This window comes from Fundulus heteroclitus, unplaced genomic scaffold, assembly GCF_011125445.2.
Source record: "Fundulus heteroclitus isolate FHET01 unplaced genomic scaffold, MU-UCD_Fhet_4.1 scaffold_145, whole genome shotgun sequence".
Classification (NCBI taxonomy): Eukaryota; Metazoa; Chordata; class Actinopteri; order Cyprinodontiformes; family Fundulidae; genus Fundulus; species Fundulus heteroclitus.
In genome coordinates, this window is record NW_023396557.1 from 327789 (window position 1) to 346698 (window position 18910).

General features: G+C 41.8%; 1 protein-coding gene across 2 annotated transcripts in view; it reads left to right on the forward strand.

The window, feature by feature from the left end:
- The first annotated feature begins 979 nt into the window (after positions 1 to 979).
- LOC110367906 (protein turtle) overlaps positions 980 to 18910 on the forward strand; it is a 28270-nt gene continuing 10339 nt past the window's right edge. Inside the window, exons 1-5 of one of the 2 annotated variants that reach the window (XM_036129184.1) lie at positions 980 to 1259; positions 2592 to 2912; positions 4726 to 4733; positions 6094 to 6124; positions 6406 to 6684. In XM_036129184.1, the coding sequence (XP_035985077.1) occupies positions 1184 to 1259; positions 2592 to 2912; positions 4726 to 4733; positions 6094 to 6124; positions 6406 to 6684 (715 nt within the window). In that variant the 5' untranslated portion in view covers positions 980 to 1183. The remainder of the gene's footprint in view (positions 1260 to 2591; positions 2913 to 4725; positions 4734 to 6093; positions 6125 to 6405; positions 6685 to 18910) is intronic. The other variant, XM_036129185.1, reaches the window with a different exon arrangement.

The window sequence follows — 18910 nt, forward strand, 5'->3', positions numbered from 1 at the left end:
CCGCACATGACTTTCTCAGTACTTGATATTTTTAGAACATAACATAAAAGTATATGACATTTGACATTTTAAAAGTCTTAAGCCCCCCCTGAACATGAGAAAATCCTCGTTATTCGATGCTGTAGCGCACATATTCCCTAGTTACTGGGGGGAAATAGGGAGTACCAATATGGCGGCTGGTGGCTTCAAAGCGACTCGTTCAAACAGACGGTGATTAGCACTCCAGTATATTATATAGCTCAGTGATTCGGATGGAGTCAACATTTCAGGCAACCAATGGCAGGTCATTGATCGTCTGCATGAATAAACTGCTGGATTTTCTCACATGCTGTCTGCGTTTGTGAATATTTTGTCTATGTACAGGAAAAATGCCTGTTAAACTGGTAAGGAGAGATTACATTAAAATTACATTCAAGTGCTTGAATATGGTGTGACTGGTGAAATGTAAACACCTTACCAAAATGACCAAAAAGGAATTGTGTACAAAGATGTTGGACAAATACTTGGCCCCTCTATGAATATTGTGGCCCTTTGATATACCCTTAGTGAGAAAATTTCATATCCTCCTCTGGAGCAGAGATGGCGTTTAATGTGATAACTCAATTTTATTCTGAACCGGAGAAACTTTCATTATTTTGTGACTTGCTCCAGAACCACCTTCTGCACTGCTTCAGACTCCATAATCAGACTCAGAAACACAAAACACTCCAGGGAAATGTGGGCAAAAGCCTTAACCCAAAACATATACTTATATTTACTGTTAAACAAACACCTCTGATGCTTGTTCTCATCACCGGTCAGCAGCAGTGGCAGTAAGAACCATGCCTCAGTTCTAGTTCCTCCTTTAGAAAGTGTTTTTGATTAAGTCTAGAACTATCAGCAATTCTTAAACGTAAATAAACATTCTAGAGAGAAGTCTATATCCACTCATATTCGTTTGTGCTTTTTAATGATTTATTTGAACTGTTCCAGGATGGAATGATGCAACACAGCTAAAGACTGCAATGATTTTTGAAACACTTGTGTATACATCCTGAGATGTGTAGGCTCTGCACCGGAAGGCTGAGTTTTTATTGCTCATGGGAAACTGAAAGTTAAAGATTCAGTCAGACTGAGAGGAGAGGAGAGGCTCCACTGTGTTTTACAGAACGCTACGATTGTTAGCAGGCAGATTAGAGCAGCTATGGAGATGGAGCTTCTTTTACTGCTGACCATCTGCCTTCTGATGTTTAGTGGAAAAACGTTTGGTAATGAAACTGGTAAGAAAAACAAAAATGTTTATTTTATCATTTTATTCATTATAGTGTTTTCGGATATTTTTTGGATATGTATTACTAATGTTGGGTATTCTTTACTAAAGCATTCGTGTCAGTTTTAAATAAATCATCTGCTTGAAATGTAAAAGTCTGGACCTTGACTGTTTGCTGCATGAATAAGCCAGTCGGCACACCTTGGTCTAGCGGTGGTTCAGGATAATGAGAACGCTGCATCATTCTTCACAGCAGACGTGATGCTAGGAAAGAACAGCAAACAGGCTGAAAATCGGAGGCAGCCGCATATTCGTTCAGGTTCTGAAAATATATCGACACATTATATTAAGAAATCTGTCAATTCTGATGGATCGCACTTCAGCCTTGCTGTGCGATCATCCCGATAAGAATTTGCTCAGGCACACAAGGAAATGATTGCGTCTATCTGGCCTCATGCTCGTGTTTTTCTATCATGCTTGTTAAGTAGAGATTGCCTTTTATTGAGTTTAAATGTTGCATCATTTGTATCGCAGCAGATAATCTGAGGGGAGGATGTGCGCTGTGTCTTTTAAAAAATACATCCGTTTCCTGTAATCTATACAGTTCATGTGCTGTTTACCTAACGCTGCTTACTGGTTCTGCATCTCTGTGCCCAAAAAAGGAGCTCTGACTTCCGGTGTTTTTACAGAACTAAAACTTTCAATCATCTGAGGTGATTTGGCTTCAGTTAACTCTCATAGTGGAAAGCTTTTGTCTGCTTAATTGAAGAAAACAGAAATTGACATCTTGAATCTCTTACCATCTATTGTTAACGTGTGAATAAAATATATCATTATGCTGTTAAAATATAGTAAATTTAAATAAATAAAATTTAAGAAGCAAATATGAATGAAAAGTAAACTTTTAATTAATTCAGTTCATAGATGTTCTTTTCTCGGTTCATTTATTTTGTTCCAACAAAGCTGTAATACCAGTTTGTATGGTTCATGTGGACGGCAGGCAGAGATTGTGTAATAAATAATATTTGTCAGACAAGCTGCCACAAGAACCTGAAAAGATAAATGCATCAAGTTTTTTAGGTTCTGTTAAACATGCAGTAATGTTACTCCGTGGACACATGAGGGCAGTAGAAGTATCTGCTTTTACAAACTTCATAAAACTCCACAGACTTTTTTTGTGTGGGTTTCTTTTCTGTTGTAAGAGGAAACCAAGCACACATATAACGCACACTTAATATGGAATAAATACATTCAATAGCACTTTGTTTCTGTTAAATGCTAGCAAGTTGACTAACTTTTGAGAATGTGTGAACTCTTAATGATGCATGTTTTTATTTTTCAGGTCATGTCAAGATTACCATCAAAGAAGATGAGGATGTCATCCTACCTTGCTCTCTCAAAACACTTCATGAAGATGACAAATCAAATTTTGACTGGAAAATGGATGACAAGGATGTATTATTATATGAGAGTGGCACAGTTAACCCTTCCACTCAACATGATCAGTTTAGAGGTCGGGTCTCTCATTTTCGAAATGGGGCAATATCCGAAAATGCTTCAATAAAAATAATAAAAGCAAAGGTGTCCGACAGTGGACAATACACCTGCATTGACATTAACCAAAGTCCTCCAGAGAATCTTAACCAAGTTGTGCTTACTGTTGGTGAGTATTTTATGGAGCACTTAGACTAATTAGTTTATTTATTTTCATCACTGATTAGTACTTATTTGTCTGCAAAAGTATTAAAATTACCACAGAACTCAAGTCAAATTACTTTTACATGAAATTTACATCCCAATGTGGATTACAGAAAAACCTCAGAATAAGTTCTGCAAAAGATTTATCAAATAAAGTAATTTATCTCCTGTTGGAAAATGTATTTTTGTATTGTGACCTTGATGTATTTTCGTCGATTTTCTCTTTTACTTCTGAGATTTTAGGTGGTGTTTGGTTGTCATGTCATTTACTGTTTTCAACTGCTTTGCCTTTATTCATCTGGCCCAGATATCATAAGCTTACATTTAGTTGTTCTTGCTATTTAGTAATGCTACCTGTTCCCTGAGGAGATGTAAATACCCAATCCAGGATGATAAAGCCAGTCTTGTCTGTAAAAGACTTGGAATGTGTATAATATTTGATATTGTAGCTTCTCTGTTGCAATAATGATGACATTTTTTTGACATGTGTTGAGAAAAAACTTTTAGTTCAATTTCAGTTCAGTTCAACTTATTTATACAGCAGCAAATCACTGCACGTCTCAAAGCACTTGACAAAAAAGTAAACTTGATTCGGTCATACAGACAGATTCCAAGCCATTCGATCCTAGTTATTTCTACAGCATTCAGATTCTCAATTTAAGTTCAGTTCATTCAAGTTGGTTTAAAGGTTTTCTCTCTCAGGAAATCTCTAAGGAAAGATTGCATCGAGTCACAGACATGCAGCATTCACTCCTCATGGACAGTGGACTGTTGCTTGTGTTGTGTTTTTGACTTTGCAGCAATCACTCAAACTGAGTATGTATGTAGCGACAGCAGAGAGGAAAACTTTCTTTAAAAGGAGGAAACCTCTAGCAGAACCAAGCTCAGTGTGAACGGCCATCTGCTGCAACTGGAAGTTTGGGAAAAGAAAGCTTCTCCATAAAAAAATAAAGAAACAGCAATGCACTGGTCTAGGAGTACTAGAGAGACAATTTAATGGTAGAAGTATCATATTTTGGACCTGATGTTCAAAGTTTCAAAATAAGGAGCATGTGTTGCAGGTGATCTGCAAAGATTGCGTCTGAAATGGTTAAGATGTGCAAAAACAATTTGGTCCGCCCCATTTAAATGAGTAAGTTGGTTGTTCTACTGGCAGTTTGTGTCTGTAAAAGAACAATGAAGTTCCAAGCAATGGGATTGGAGGTAATGATGATGATTATTTTAAAAATAATAATAAAATTGATAATGATTAATATAATTTTTAGTGCATTTGAAGTTTCTCAAAGTGCTACAAAGGTAAGACAAAATAAAAAGATAAAAGTAATAGTAAAATTAAAGGATCAAATATCAATCATAAAACCTGGGGAAAAAGCTGACTTTGTCAGCTCCTCCCTGGCCCCCCACTGAAAGAGTTTAGTTCAGAAAGAAGCCGTACAGTCAGATTTACAGCAAAATGTGTCTCTAAAAAGCTAGATTTACCTCAACCAACTCCTCACAACAGCGATTTGATCAAAAATATTCCAAACCAGCTCACATTAATTTAATACAACATAACTGTGCTTCATATGGAGCTTGTAAAGGAACATTGAACAATCTATCTTGCCACAAGTTATGGATGCGTCTCTCCTGAATAGGATATTTCTAATTTTAGCAATATTCCAGAGATGAAAGAAAGGAATCATAGAAACCTACTTATTATGGGATTTATCCTGTTTCATGTTACTCCCAAGATGGTGATGTGAACAACTAACTAACATATCATTTCCTTTCTCCTACAGAATACATCTTAACCTCTTAGGGTTGATCCCAGCCATGTAGCTGTAAACTTTAGATCAGTCATCATGATGTTTTTTGAAAAACCTGAACCCCTTTTAAATCATAACATACGTGTTATTGTTATAAAGTAAACTAGAGGAGGCTTTCATGAAACACAACAGACTTGTTATCTCAGCAAAGATAGCTTAACTTAAGTAATGCAATTAAAATGCATTGATTTTCAGATATTGACCTATTTCCCATGTTTACATTTAAAACACATTCAATTACCTCCAAAAAACAAACAACTGAGATTTAAATTCACAGAGTAGCTCTGTAGTTTTCTCCAGAATAATTGCACAAAATTTGAAAACAGTGTTATGCTGTGGATTAAAACAATATAAAGCGCAACACAGCCCATCACCAGTAGATGGACACAGAGTTAACAATCACCATAAAATAAACAATATATTTGGTTAAAACAGGTCTTCCGTATTTCAGCGTCACCAATAATGTTACACCTAACCTAACATAGGATTTCTAACATGTTATTTAAACATCTCTGCTTTCATAGTCTTTAAAGTGATTTAAGTATTACAGATAAGGGACATTTTTAATGTCCATTAGCTCTAACATCAGAGAGGTTTAAAACATTGACTTATATTGGCGATAAAGAGAGTCTAGGTTATTGGCAACAATCTCTGGATGACTTTTAGACGAACCGAGTTTCTTCTGGATGAACGTAGCAGCTCTGGGGGAAGCAGAAACGTTACCGATGAGAGATACTCTCCCCTGATTGGTTGTCTGAGCAAAAAGGTTGAAAAACATCTCAAGTTATTTAAATGTGGATGCTGGTTGGTTAGTTTCCTACCTGGTTGTTACTATGTCAGAGAAGCTGAACATCATTGGTCAACTCTTTTAGAGAAACGTTTAACGCTTACGGACGTTTTTTAGTTCGTAAGTTTGAGTCAGTTCTGATCATCTAAACGGATTTTGCAGAAGTTTTTTTTCCCCCCAGGTAAATTTACTTCTGCTTGGATTTAAAGGACAGGAGCTACTGTATTAGTTTAGTTTACTTATAGGAACGAACCACGTTTTTTATTTTCGTAGTTTTGACGACATATTTACTAACTAAATATATTAACTGTGTTGGCACATATGTTCTAACTTTTTACTGGTGTGAAATAAGATGAGATGTTTAGATGAAATAAGATGAGATGTTTAGATGCGCTTCGCTAACTACGTAACTGTGGATCGAAAAAAAAATCAACATTGACTATAAGCTAACACGTCTATGTAAACGTTTACAGTTACACTAAAGCATGCAGTGTATTTTTATCATTGTTAACAAGTAAATATTGGGTCGCATACAACCTCCGCGTTGCATAAGGTTAAAGAACAGAGCAGGAGAAGAGACAGCTGGTGAGTTACGTTTCTGATGACGTCATCGACGAGCTGCAGTGTCTGTCGTTTTTAATTGTTCGTAATCCCAGACATTTTCTCATCACCGTTATTTAGATTACTACTCGTAGTTATTTGGTCGTATTTAAGTAAAAAATAACCCAAATTTAACCTAAAGTCTGTATAATGTGGTTACTTGATCAAGGTTTTTGCGGTCCTTGTGCAAAAGCATGTGGAGGATGTAGCTACATGAGAACATTTCAAGGAACGATATATTTATGGATTAACATTTCTGTTTACAGGTGCATATGCAAAACCATCAGTCAGAACAGTCAATGAAACTCATGACTGGGCACTGCTGATGTGTAAAGTTCTTGATGCTTCTCCTAAACCCACTGTAGTGTGGTACGACAGTGCTGGAAACAAGGTTTCTGATAAAGAACCGCAGGTCATTCAAAAACAAAACCACTATGATGTGATCCTGGAGACCACAGTGACCAAGACAGACCACTATACCTGTGTAGCCACACAGGAGGAACTACACCATCAGGCTAACGAAACTACGTATCAACATTTTGGAGGTAAGTTCAACTAAGTGCTCTTTTGATTTTTAAATGTACAGTAATTGTTTTGTTTTTTTCTAAATAATCTATTGTCTGCTAAGGGGACATGAAGGAAATCAAAAGAAAGACATCAGTGAATTTATCATGTCATGTGTACTAATCTTTAATTCAACCAAGTAAAGAAATAATACTGTTGCAAGATCTTAAAAAAATTTTAATAGAATAATTTATTTTGAATTGAAATAAGGTCTGTAACAGACATTAATTCACATGTGGTTAAAAAACAAACAAAATGATGTAACAAATTACATACAAACTCGGTGATAGATTTGTAAAATCTTGTGCATATTCACAGAGAGAATCATGATCAGACCACATTAGTAAGACAGTGGGGGAATATTAAATGTAGAAAGAAGACAGAGCATTATTTCTGTTAAAAATGTAAAATGTATTAACAGAAATAAAATTAGCATCCAGAGAACATCACTATGGAATGCTGTTTATCTGAATTAACATACAGTTTAATCAACTTAACTAAAACTACTAAGCAAAATTACAATAAAAAGAAGAACCAAAATACAAAACTAGAACTGCAAGCAGATATTAACTGGTTCCAAGCCCACCCACGCCCCGTCCCTTTGAGCATGCTCCTGGACTCCAGTTCAGCGTTCAAAACCATCATCCCACAGCATCTGGTAGGAAAACTGGAACATCTGGGCTTCAGCACACCTGTTCGCAACTGGCTGCTAGACTTCGTAACCAACAGACCTCAGTCAGTCCAGGTCGGACAGAACACTTCTGATGTCATCACCCTCAGCAGGGCTCCCCTCAGGGCTGCGTCCTGAGCCCCCTGCTGTTCACTCTTATGACACACGACTGCGTCCCCATGTTCATCACCAATCACATCGTGAAGTTTGCAGACGACACAGCGGTGGTGGGCCTGATCAGAGACGACAACGACCCGGACTACAGAGAGGAGGTGGAGCAGCTGGTGGGCCAGTGCAGAGACAACAGCCTGATCCTGAACGTGGAGAAGACGAAGGAGATCATCGTCGACTTCAGGAAGAACCGGCCTCACCAAGCTCCACTGCTCATCAACAGCTCAGCTGTGGAGGTGGTCAGCAGCACCAAATTCCTCACATCATAGACAACCTCACCGGGTCTGTGAACACCACGTCACTGGTGAAGAGGGCACAGAAGCGCTTGTACTTCCTGTGGAGGATGAGGAGAGTCCATCTGTCCCCGTCCATTCTCACAACCTTCTACAGAAGCACCATAGAGAGCATTGTGACAAGCTGTCTCTCTGTGTGGTGTGGAGGCTGCAGCGCCTCTGACTGGGGGAACATGAGGAGAGTGGTGAGGACAGCAGAAGGGATCATCGGGGCTCCTCTTCCCTCCATTAAGGACATTTCATCCCAGCGCTGCATGTCCCAAGTCCATAATATCATCAGGACCCCTCACACCCCCACCATGGACTGTCTCCCTGGTGGGGGACAGTCCATGGTATGTATACATACATATATATATATATATATATATATATATATATATAATATTTTGTCATTTTAGAAACACAAGCCTTCATCTATTTTATTGTAATTTAATGTGCTCAACCAACAAAAAGTAGAACATAATTGTGAGGTGGAAGGAAAATGAAACATACCTTTCATATTTTGAACAAATCTGAGCATTGTGGTATGCATTTGAATTCAGTCTCCAAGAGTCAATTTAAAAATTAAAAATAAACTTGTTTTGCCTCAGTTAACCCCTGTTTTCCTGGGATATTCTGTATGAGTCATTTACATCTAGAGGCTGAAATCTATTTTTACTAAATAGCTTAATCCCAGTCAGATTGGATGAGGAGTACTTTTGAATATCAACTTTCATATCTTGCCACAATTTCTCAATTTTATTAAAATCTAGACTTTAACTAGGCTATAATGATAACAATAATAATAATAATAATAAATAATTTTGTTTATAATGCACTTTACATTTCAAAGAAATCTCAAAGTGCTACATAGCAGCATAAAAACAATCCCCAGGACATTACCGAAATTAAAAACAGCGTTTTACAATCATCATTTGCCATATCACACAAATACGATCAATATAAGGTTTCTAAAAGTCTTCTTTAAACAGGAATGTCTTAAGGCCTTTTTTAAAGTTCTCCACAATTTGTGTAAGACATGGTTATGCTTTTATCTAAAACAAATATCATGAACTAGCAGTCTAGGTCCCAGAAGCTGTCTCATCCCGACCAACACCTACACAAAAAACAGAAAGATAATACGTAAAACCTGAACATTGCTTTTATTTTAACCTTTTGTCCACTTTACGGCAGTGTTTTTGTGGATAAGCAAAAGCACAGAACAATTGTATGGCAGTTAAACCACCCCACATGATACCTTTCAGCAGACCCGGCTGCTGAAGCAAATTAAAGGGGGGGGGGATTCCATTTTCAAATGGGGGGCACTTTTTTCAAAAAAACTTTTAATATGCTTCAGGCTGAAGAGTGGATCTGTGACTACTCCTAAATTGTAAATGGTCTGAACTTATATAGCGCTTTTCCAGTCAGACCACCCAAAGCATTGTACACTAGAGCCACATTCATTCAATCGCACACAAGGCAACATGGGGTTAAGTGCCTTGCCCAGGGTACATCGGCATGTGACAAGGCGAAACTGGAATCGAAGCAACAACCTTCCGATTGCAAGAAAGCAACTCAACCCATCAAGCCACAGTGCACCTACAATGGCGAGAAAACAATTCTCAATAAAAAAATAATAATAAATTGACGTGTCTGTGTTGCCAGATTGGGTGGGTTTCCAGCAGTTGGGCTTTTCCTGAACACTTTGAGCTGGACAAATAGCTTATGGGCGGGTCGTAAAAATTTGGGAAGCTTTTCACAACACTTAGCGGGACATTAGAACACATTAATAACAAAATATATCAAAATAGTTGTCTGTGTGTAGCAGAAAACTAAAAACTTCCACTTTTTAATAAAACAGCATCTTCTTGAACTCATTTTACAAGTTAATTTATTTTCGAAAAGAATGGAATCTGTCAATCCTGACATTAATGAATAATTGTCTCTGGTTAAAGTCACTATGAAATTGTTAGAAACGCCCCAAATGTTAGCTCTAAAGAAAATAGAATGGTAAATATCACTGTAAATACTGACCAAAGGAAAAACTGTTATTTTATAAATAACACAGGATTTGATCAATACAGATATGTATTTTTAGATATAAATATTGGAACTGATATTTTGCCAGATAAATAATCTCAGACTGCACACCATAAATGTACAACATTATATATACATATATACAAAAAAAATTGTGGCTGTTGAGCAGGCAAGCACACACAGGGTTCCCGCCGGGCATTAAAAGTCATTAAATTTTTTTTTTTTAAATTAAGGCCTTAATTGGCTTTAAAAGACATTAAATGTAATTATCTGTGGCATTAAAAATGCTTTTTTTCCCTAAAAAAATATGTTCATACAAAACAGTTTTGTCAGATATATTATATCAGATATAACTGATTCCGCGTGTTTGCGCGGAACTGCTTCCAGTTGATCGCAAAGCCGTATGTTTTTACAATGTTCGGAAAAGAAGCTCGAGGCGGAGAAAGAGCTAGAGAATGGGAAAATGCAAATTTCAACCAAAGTGGATGGAAAACAAGGAATTCAGGACATGGCTGCAGCCTGTCAACGGTAAAGATGACGAAGGATTTTGCCGTGTTTTAAAAAAAAAATGAGGCTTTGTACAATGGGTGTCAATGCTTCACGATCTCACATGAAGTCTGACAGTGTAGTCCAGGGTATATTTCTCAGTTAGAATTCCGTATACCCACTTCTGGAGCGATATTTGTGTCTTTTGTTTGAGCGCGCAGTGAGACAGGTATTCAGTGTTTAAACATCACGCGCGTGAGCTCAAAACTAATAAACTCCTCCCAACCCACTATCCTCGCCCTTGGTTCCGTGTCTGCCTGTGACCTGCTACTTCCACGCTCAATACCAGCTGTGCGCTAGCTGGATTTTGTCTGTGCGCTCGTGACTTCAAAAACTATCCACCTCACCAGCCAATAACAGACAGGTTTCTTTCCATCCAATCAGAGTAGGGCCTGCAAATACTGCATTCAGATGGATTAAATGAAAATGCTGCAGCTTTTGGCAGAAATTACTAAACATAATGGTGGGATTGAAGAAAAAACAACAACCAATAAACAGTTTAATATTTTAGCCTAAAATATTTAGTTTAAAATAATTCCTTGAGTTACTAAGTGAGGTGTGAAAAATCTTTTTGTTTGAGCACTTTAACAGGAAGTAAAACAAAATAACATATAATAAAATTACTTGGGTAAAGACTCAACAATTTAAAAAAACAACAACAATAATAATAATAACCTATTTAAATCCTTAAAAACAAACAGGATGGAGTAATGTGCTTTATTTCAAGTTTTTCCATTAAAAGGTGTGCAGCAGCATTTGAACCAGCTGCAGACATTTGAGTGAGGACTGACAGATAAAGATAATTACACTAATCCAGGCATGGTGAAATGAAGGCTTAGAGTAGTGTTCCCATATTTTTGCTTTGAAAGAATAGGTTTTACCTTTGCTTTGTTCCTTACATGTTCCTTACATTAACTTAAACCAAAGTTAAACCAAAGAAAATTTTACATTACCTGCCAGAAGCTGGATAAAATCTTTAAAAAAGAGATATGCTGGTGAAGATTCTCAGTCATCCAGGACAATGACAGTCTCATGCAAGACCGACTCTCGGGGTCTTGCACGAGACTTCTGAGCCTGTGGGTGTGGGCCGAGGGCTCTTGCAATTGGAAGTATGGTATTTCCCCCACAGACCACCAGGGCGGTTGAGAAAACCTTTGTTCGACCTGAAATGACTCATTTAATCATCCAAAACGGTATGGAACACATTAATTAACTGAAAAATGTTGCATAGTATGCCTTTAAGAGAGAGAAACCAACCTCAAATAGAGGAGGGGGCCTTAGGTTCCAACTCTCAAAAACCTATAATGCAGCTATAGGACTAATTCCGGCCAGTCATCACCTCAATTCTCACCCTCATATGGGTGATCAAAACATCGTTCCTTTAAGACAGGCCAATAACAACCCTAACGACTCCTCGTTACAGAGGAGTGGACCAGTTTTGGTTCAGTCTGCTGGCTTAATGTCTTTAACGAATGCCCATTACTAAGGGGTGAACCTGTTTCGGTTGTATTTGCATGTTATCTAAGCCATTACAAGGCCTTTGTTTGGACAGTAGTATAAAGCTTGGTACTCCACATTACTCCAGACTTTTTGAATTGAGAAAGCTTCCTGGAGAAACATCTTCACCTATGAAAAACAAGTCCAGTTGCCTTGTTTTTTTACTTTTTTTGGAATTTAAAAAAGAGACAACAGTATTTTCACACCTCATGTAGTAGCTCTATAGTATAGTATAGTAGCTGAATGTTTTAGGCTAAATATTTTAGGCTAAAATGAGTAAACGCTACTGATGGATTTTTGGGTAAACTAAATAGAGCAGTGTTACATGTCATTGTTTCTAAAACAGCATTTTACTGAGCTGCGTCTAAAAGGGCAAACATTGGATTGTCATGATTGGATTTAAATGTTTGGCCCACATGCAGAAAACCACTCGGCAGCAGAGATCAGTTTAACAGTTTATTTTGCAAGGGAGGTGGTGTGACAGCCCAAGTGGTGATGAGGGAACAACGGGAACGAGGCCCAATGAATCACTGAAAGGTGAGGAGAGACGATTAGACGAGGAAGAGCTCAGGGGAGAAGGATTTGAGGTGCGTACGCTTACCACCGGGCGTGGCGACCGGACCGCGGAGGGACGGTAAGGACTCAGCATGATGTAACGACGGTGGCAGGTGGTCCAGGGACCGGGGAGGGGCGTAGGTGGAGCGGGGGTCCGAGCAGCGTCGCCGATCCAATGATCTGGGACAGCGGGGAAACAGAGGAGCTTGGGGCAACATGTGAACTCTGAGAGGGAGTCCCCGAAGGGAGATCTGTCGAGAGGACTTCTCCAGGGAAAAGACGAGAGCACTCGGGTGAAGCCTGAGAGACACAAAGCAAGCGGTTAGCTCAAAGAGATCTATCCCGGGACTGAGATCGGACAAACTACTTGACATCTTTTAATAAGGTGGGCCACCAGAACCGTCGGGAGAGAAACATGCGGGTTCTGTGAACACCCGGATGGGCCGAAAATCTCTCAGAATGTGCCCACTGGAGGACACGGGGCCGGACTGCAGAGGGAACATAAGTTTGGTTAGATGGGCCCGTGCCAGGATCAGGGTCAGCAGGAAGGGCATCAGTAATTAAATTCAGAATCTCCCACTGGAGAGCTCCGAAAGAGCAGGTGGATGGGAGGATGTGAGCGGGTTCTTTGTCAGAATCCTCGGGCGCGTACTGGCGGGACAAGGCGTCGGGTTTCTGGTTCTTGGAACCTGGTCGGTATGTGATGTTTAAGTTAAAACGAGAAAAGAAAAGGGACCACCGAGCCTGTCTGGGATTCAGCCTCTTGGCAGTTTGTAAATAAGCCAGGTTCTTGTGGTCTGTCCATATCTGTACTGGCTGCTCGGACCTCTCAAGGCAATGGTGCCACTCTTCCAGGGCGAGTTTGATGGCTAGGAGTTCTCTGTCGCCCACATCGTAGTTGCGTTCTGCTGGGGTAAGACGACGAGAGAAACAGGCGCACGGGTGTAGTTTCTGGTCCTCATCGAAACTTTGAGACAATACGTCTCCAACTCCTGTGTCAGAGGCATCGATCTCGACAATGAACTGCTTAGAGGGGTCAGGGTGCACGAGAATCGGTGCTGTGGAGAACTTGTTCTTGAGATTAGTGAAGGCTGCCTCTGCTTCTGAGTTCCACCTGAACGGGTTAGGAGAAGCGCAATAAATACATAATTTGTCGGCCATGCGCTTCTTCCTTTCCTTGGCCGTGAGCCGCAAACGACCCAACTGCATGGGCTTAGGAGGGGGCGGCGGAGAGGCAGTGGGCTGACCCGCAACATGATCTGGGGGATGAGACGCAAAAGTTCTCTCAGTTCGGCCCCAAGATCTTCCCTTAAGGCGGTTATCGAGCCGAATAGTTAGAGCGATCAGATCATTTAAAAATGCTGGCTCTTTTGAATGGGCCAGTTTGTCCTTTAAAGGCTCATCTAATGCTTGAAAAAATACCAATTTCAGCGCGCACTGTTCCCAGCCTGCGGCCGCTGCGAGAGTTCTGGATTCAATTGCAAAATCGGCAACACGCTTTCCCCGCTGCCTAAGGGCGAGGAGGCGTCGGAAGTCTGTGGTTTCATCCGACTCCGCTGCAAAAACCATTTTGAACTCAGAGATGAAATCACTGGAGGTGCAGCCGAATTGTCGGCAGTCAGGAAACCGGGATTCCGCCGTAAACGTAAAATATAAGCTATCTTGAAATCATTGTGGGGGAACAAACGGGGGCTTTAATTAAACGCAAGAGAACATTGGAATAAAAAGCCACCACAGTCCGAGATTTCTCTGGACAGGGAGAAGGAGTCTCAGGGACAGGTGGTGACGTATCTACTGACACGGACTAGGTAGGCGGGTCTGGCTGCGCGGAAACTGCCGGCTGAGATTGAGCCTGTAGGAAACCCGTCAGCTGATTGAGCTGGGTGGCTACGTCCTTCAGCTGATTCTGAATGGAAAACACGGTGGTTTCTAAACCGCGAATCTGATCTTGCTCGGCTGTTAACGCCCTGTCGAAGGAATCCGCTGGACCTGTCTGGCCAGAGTGTTCTTCTGTCATGACTGGCTTTAAATGTTTAAATGGCCCACATGCAGAAAACCACTCGGCAGCAGAGATCAGTTTAACAGTTTATTTTGCGAGGGAGGTGGTGTGACAGCCCAAGTGGTGATGAGGGAACAACGAGAACGAGGCCCGATAAATCACTGAAAAGTAAGGAGAGACGATTAGACGAGGAAGGGCTCATGGGAGAAGGATCTGAGGTGTGTACGCTTACCACCGGGCGCGGCGACCGGACCGGGGAGGGACAGTAAGGACTCAGCATGATGTAACGACAGTGGCAGGTGCTCCAGGGACCGGGGAGGGGCGTAGGTGGAGCGGGGGTCCGAGCAGCGTCGCCGATCCAATGATCTGGGACAGCGGGGAAACAGAGGAGCTTGGGGCAACATGTGAACTCTGAGAGGGAGTCCCCGAAGGGAGATCTGTCGAGAGGACTTCTCCAGGGAAAAGACGAGAGCACTCGGGTGAAGCCTGAGAGACACAAAGCAAGCGGTTAGCTCAAAGAGATCTATCCCGGGACTGAGATCGGACAAACTACTTGACATCTTTTAATAAGGTGGGCCACCAGAACCGTCGGGAGAGAAACATGCGGGTTCTGTGAACACCCGGATGGGCCGAAAATCTCTCAGAATGTGCCCACTGGAGGACACGGGGCCGGACTGCAGAGGGAACATAAGTTTGGTTAGATGGGCCCGTGCCAGGATCAGGGTCAGCAGGAAGGGCATCAGTAATTAAATTCAGAATCTCCCACTGGAGAGCTCCGAAAGAGCAGGTGGATGGGAGGATGTGAGCGGGTTCTTTGTCAGAATCCTCGGGCGCGTACTGGCGGGACAAGGCGTCGGGTTTCTGGTTCTTGGAACCTGGTCGGTATGTGATGTTTAAGTTAAAACGAGAAAAGAAAAGGGACCACCGAGCCTGTCTGGGATTCAGCCTCTTGGCAGTTTGTAAATAAGCCAGGTTCTTGTGGTCTGTCCATATCTGTACTGGCTGCTCGGACCTCTCAAGGCAATGGTGCCACTCTTCCAGGGCGAGTTTGATGGCTAGGAGTTCTCTGTCGCCCACATCGTAGTTGCGTTCTGCTGGGGTAAGACGACGAGAGAAACAGGCGCACGGGTGTAGTTTCTGGTCCTCATCGAAACTTTGAGACAATACGGCTCCAACTCCTGTGTCAGAGGCATCGATCTCGACAATGAACTGCTTAGAGGGGTCAGGGTGCACGAGAATCGGTGCTGTGGAGAACTTGTTCTTGAGATTAGTGAAGGCTGCCTCTGCTTCTGAGTTCCACCTGAACGGGTTAGGAGAAGCGCAATAAATACATAATTTGTCGGCCATGCGCTTCTTCCTTTCCTTGGCCGTGAGCCGCAAACGACCCAACTGCATGGGCTTAGGAGGGGGCGGCGGAGAGGCAGTGGGCTGACCCGCAACATGATCTGGGGGATGAGACGCAAAAGTTCTCTCAGTTCGGCCCCAAGATCTTCCCTTAAGGCGGTTATCGAGCCGAATAGTTAGAGCGATCAGATCATTTAAAAATGCTGGCTCTTTTGAATGGGCCAGTTTGTCCTTTAAAGGCTCATCTAATGCTTGAAAAAATACCAATTTCAGCGCGCACTGTTCCCAGCCTGCGGCCGCTGCGAGAGTTCTGGATTCAATTGCAAAATCGGCAACACGCTTTCCCCGCTGCCTAAGGGCGAGGAGGCGTCGGAAGTCTGTGGTTTCATCCGACTCCGCTGCAAAAACCATTTTGAACTCAGAGATGAAATCACTGGAGGTGCAGCCGAATTGTCGGCAGTCAGGAAACCGGGATTCCGCCGTAAACGTAAAATATAAGCTATCTTGAAATCATTGTGGGGGAACAAACGGGGGCTTTAATTAAACGCAAGAGAACATTGGAATAAAAAGCCACCACAGTCCGAGATTTCTCTGGACAGGGAGAAGGAGTCTCAGGGACAGGTGGTGACGTATCTACTGACACGGACTAGGTAGGCGGGTCTGGCTGCGCGGAAACTGCCGGCTGAGATTGAGCCTGTAGGAAACCCGTCAGCTGATTGAGCTGGGTGGCTACGTCCTTCAGCTGATTCTGAATGGAAAACACGGTGGTTTCTAAACCGCGAATCTGATCTTGCTCGGCTGTTAACGCCCTGTCGAAGGAATCCGCTGGACCTGTCTGGCCAGAGTGTTCTTCTGTCATGACTGGCTTTAAATGTTTAAATGGCCCACATGCAGAAAACCACTCGGCAGCAGAGATCAGTTTAACAGTTTATTTTGCAAGGGAGGTGGTGTGACAGCCCAAGTGGTGATGAGGGAACAACGAGAACGAGGCCCGATAAATCACTGAAAAGTAAGGAGAGACGATTAGACGAGGAAGGGCTCATGGGAGAAGGATCTGAGGTGTGTACGCTTACCACCGGGCGCGGCGACCGGACCGGGGAGGGACAGTAAGGACTCAGCATGATGTAACGACAGTGGCAGGTGCTCCAGGGACCAGGGAGGGGCGTAGGTGGAGCGGGGGTCCAAGCAGCATCGCCGATCCAATGATCTGGGACAGCGGGGGAACCAGAGGAGCTCGGGGTAACATGTGAACTCCGAGAGGGAGTCCCCGAAGGGAGATCTGTCGAGAGGACTTCTCCAGGAAGAAGACAAGAGCACTTGGGTGAAGCCTGAGAGACACAAAGCAAGCGGTTAGCTCAAAGAGATCTATCTCGGGACTGAGATAGTGGCCTGCAGTCATACCACGACTGATAACACTCTGGCATCCTCCTGCTGTCCGCACGCAGTTCTTGTAGCGTGGCAAGACGCTGCTGCATTAATCCCAGCATGTGTGCCCCACCCACCGGTCAACTGGGAACACCTGCGGAGAAAGGCAGAGCCAGCAAAACAGCCTGGCTCAGCTGACTGAGTCCTGACGGAGAGTATACCCACTTCTCCAGGGACCACTACACCACTGTGGACAGCCACAGATCAGCTGGAAGGGGCAGACAACAGCTAACAATGTCAAAGTTACTTTTTTGTGGACAGTCATGTCCGCATTAGCTACCGCAACCAGCACAAACAGCACAGCAGCAGCTGGAGCAAGCTCTACCGCCACTAACGTCAGCAAATCAGACGGTCTTCGAACAACATTTGGATCCAATGCAACACTGCATGTGGATGTGCTCTGTTGTCTGAACACAGCCATCAAGAAGTTATCCATCTATCTATCTATCTATCTATCTATCTATCTATCTATCTATCTATCTATCTATCTATCTATCTATCTATCTATCTATCTACTGTATATATACTGTATATATATATATATATATATATATATATATATATATATATATATGTGTGTGTGTGTGTGTGTGTGTGTGTGTGTATGTGTATATATATATATATATATATGTGTGTGTGTGTGTGTATCGATCCTTGTTAAGGATCGATGGCTTTTAGTCCAAGCTGGTTTTAAACATTTTAATATGTTTTTTATTAATATTTATGCTCCATGTGCCAATGCAGAGAAAACACGTTTTTCAAAAGAAATTGAGGAAAGGCTGGGAGATTGTGGGTCGGAGGATGTTGTTTTTATAGGTGGGGATTTTAACTGTACTGAAGATGAACTTTTAGACTGCAATCATTCAGAACCCCACGTAGTGGCTCAGCGGTAGCTGGTCTCATCTCATGGCCCTCTGGATGTATGGAGGAGGATGCACACAGGCTCCAGGCAGTACACATGGTCCCACATGAAAAAGAAAAAACATTTCTTTAGCTCATCTTTACCGGTATTATCATTTTAAACACCATTTTAACATGTGTCATATGGACATATGGATCATTCTCTGGTTTTAGGTAATGTTTTTATTAGAAATATTTTACCTAAAAGCACTTACTGGCATTTCAACTCAGTTTTAACTTATGACTGTAGTTTTAAGGAGACTGAGTTATTTCTAGACTGGTTTTAGACAGAGGAAAAGTGTCTGACACAGTGGTGGGACTAAGGTAAAGTTCAAATATAACTGCTGTGTCAACAGCACACTCTCAATGTTACTTGTGACATCACTAGATCTATTAGAGATCTGAAAACATAGTGAAGTTAGAACTTTGGAGCTAATCGAGAGTCCATTGAAGGTCTCAAATCTAAAAAGCTAGTTTTAGCAATCCTGCTGGAAACTAAAGTTCAAGGCGCATTGGCCAGGATCCAGATGCAGAACATCACGGAAATGGATGCACCTTCCAGCTTTTTCTTTAACTTGGAGAGAATGTGCGGCCAGAGGAAACTGATACACTCTCAGCTAAATGAGATGAGATTCTACTCCTCGGTGTTATTATTTCACCGTGCCGTGTCTATGGTGAAGCACCCTCGGTGGACCCAGTTCGTTTTACCCAGTCAGGCGACCCCCACATACTTTACTACCTTGAATGTAGGACGCATAAAACAGACAAGTATGCTTTTAGTTATATTT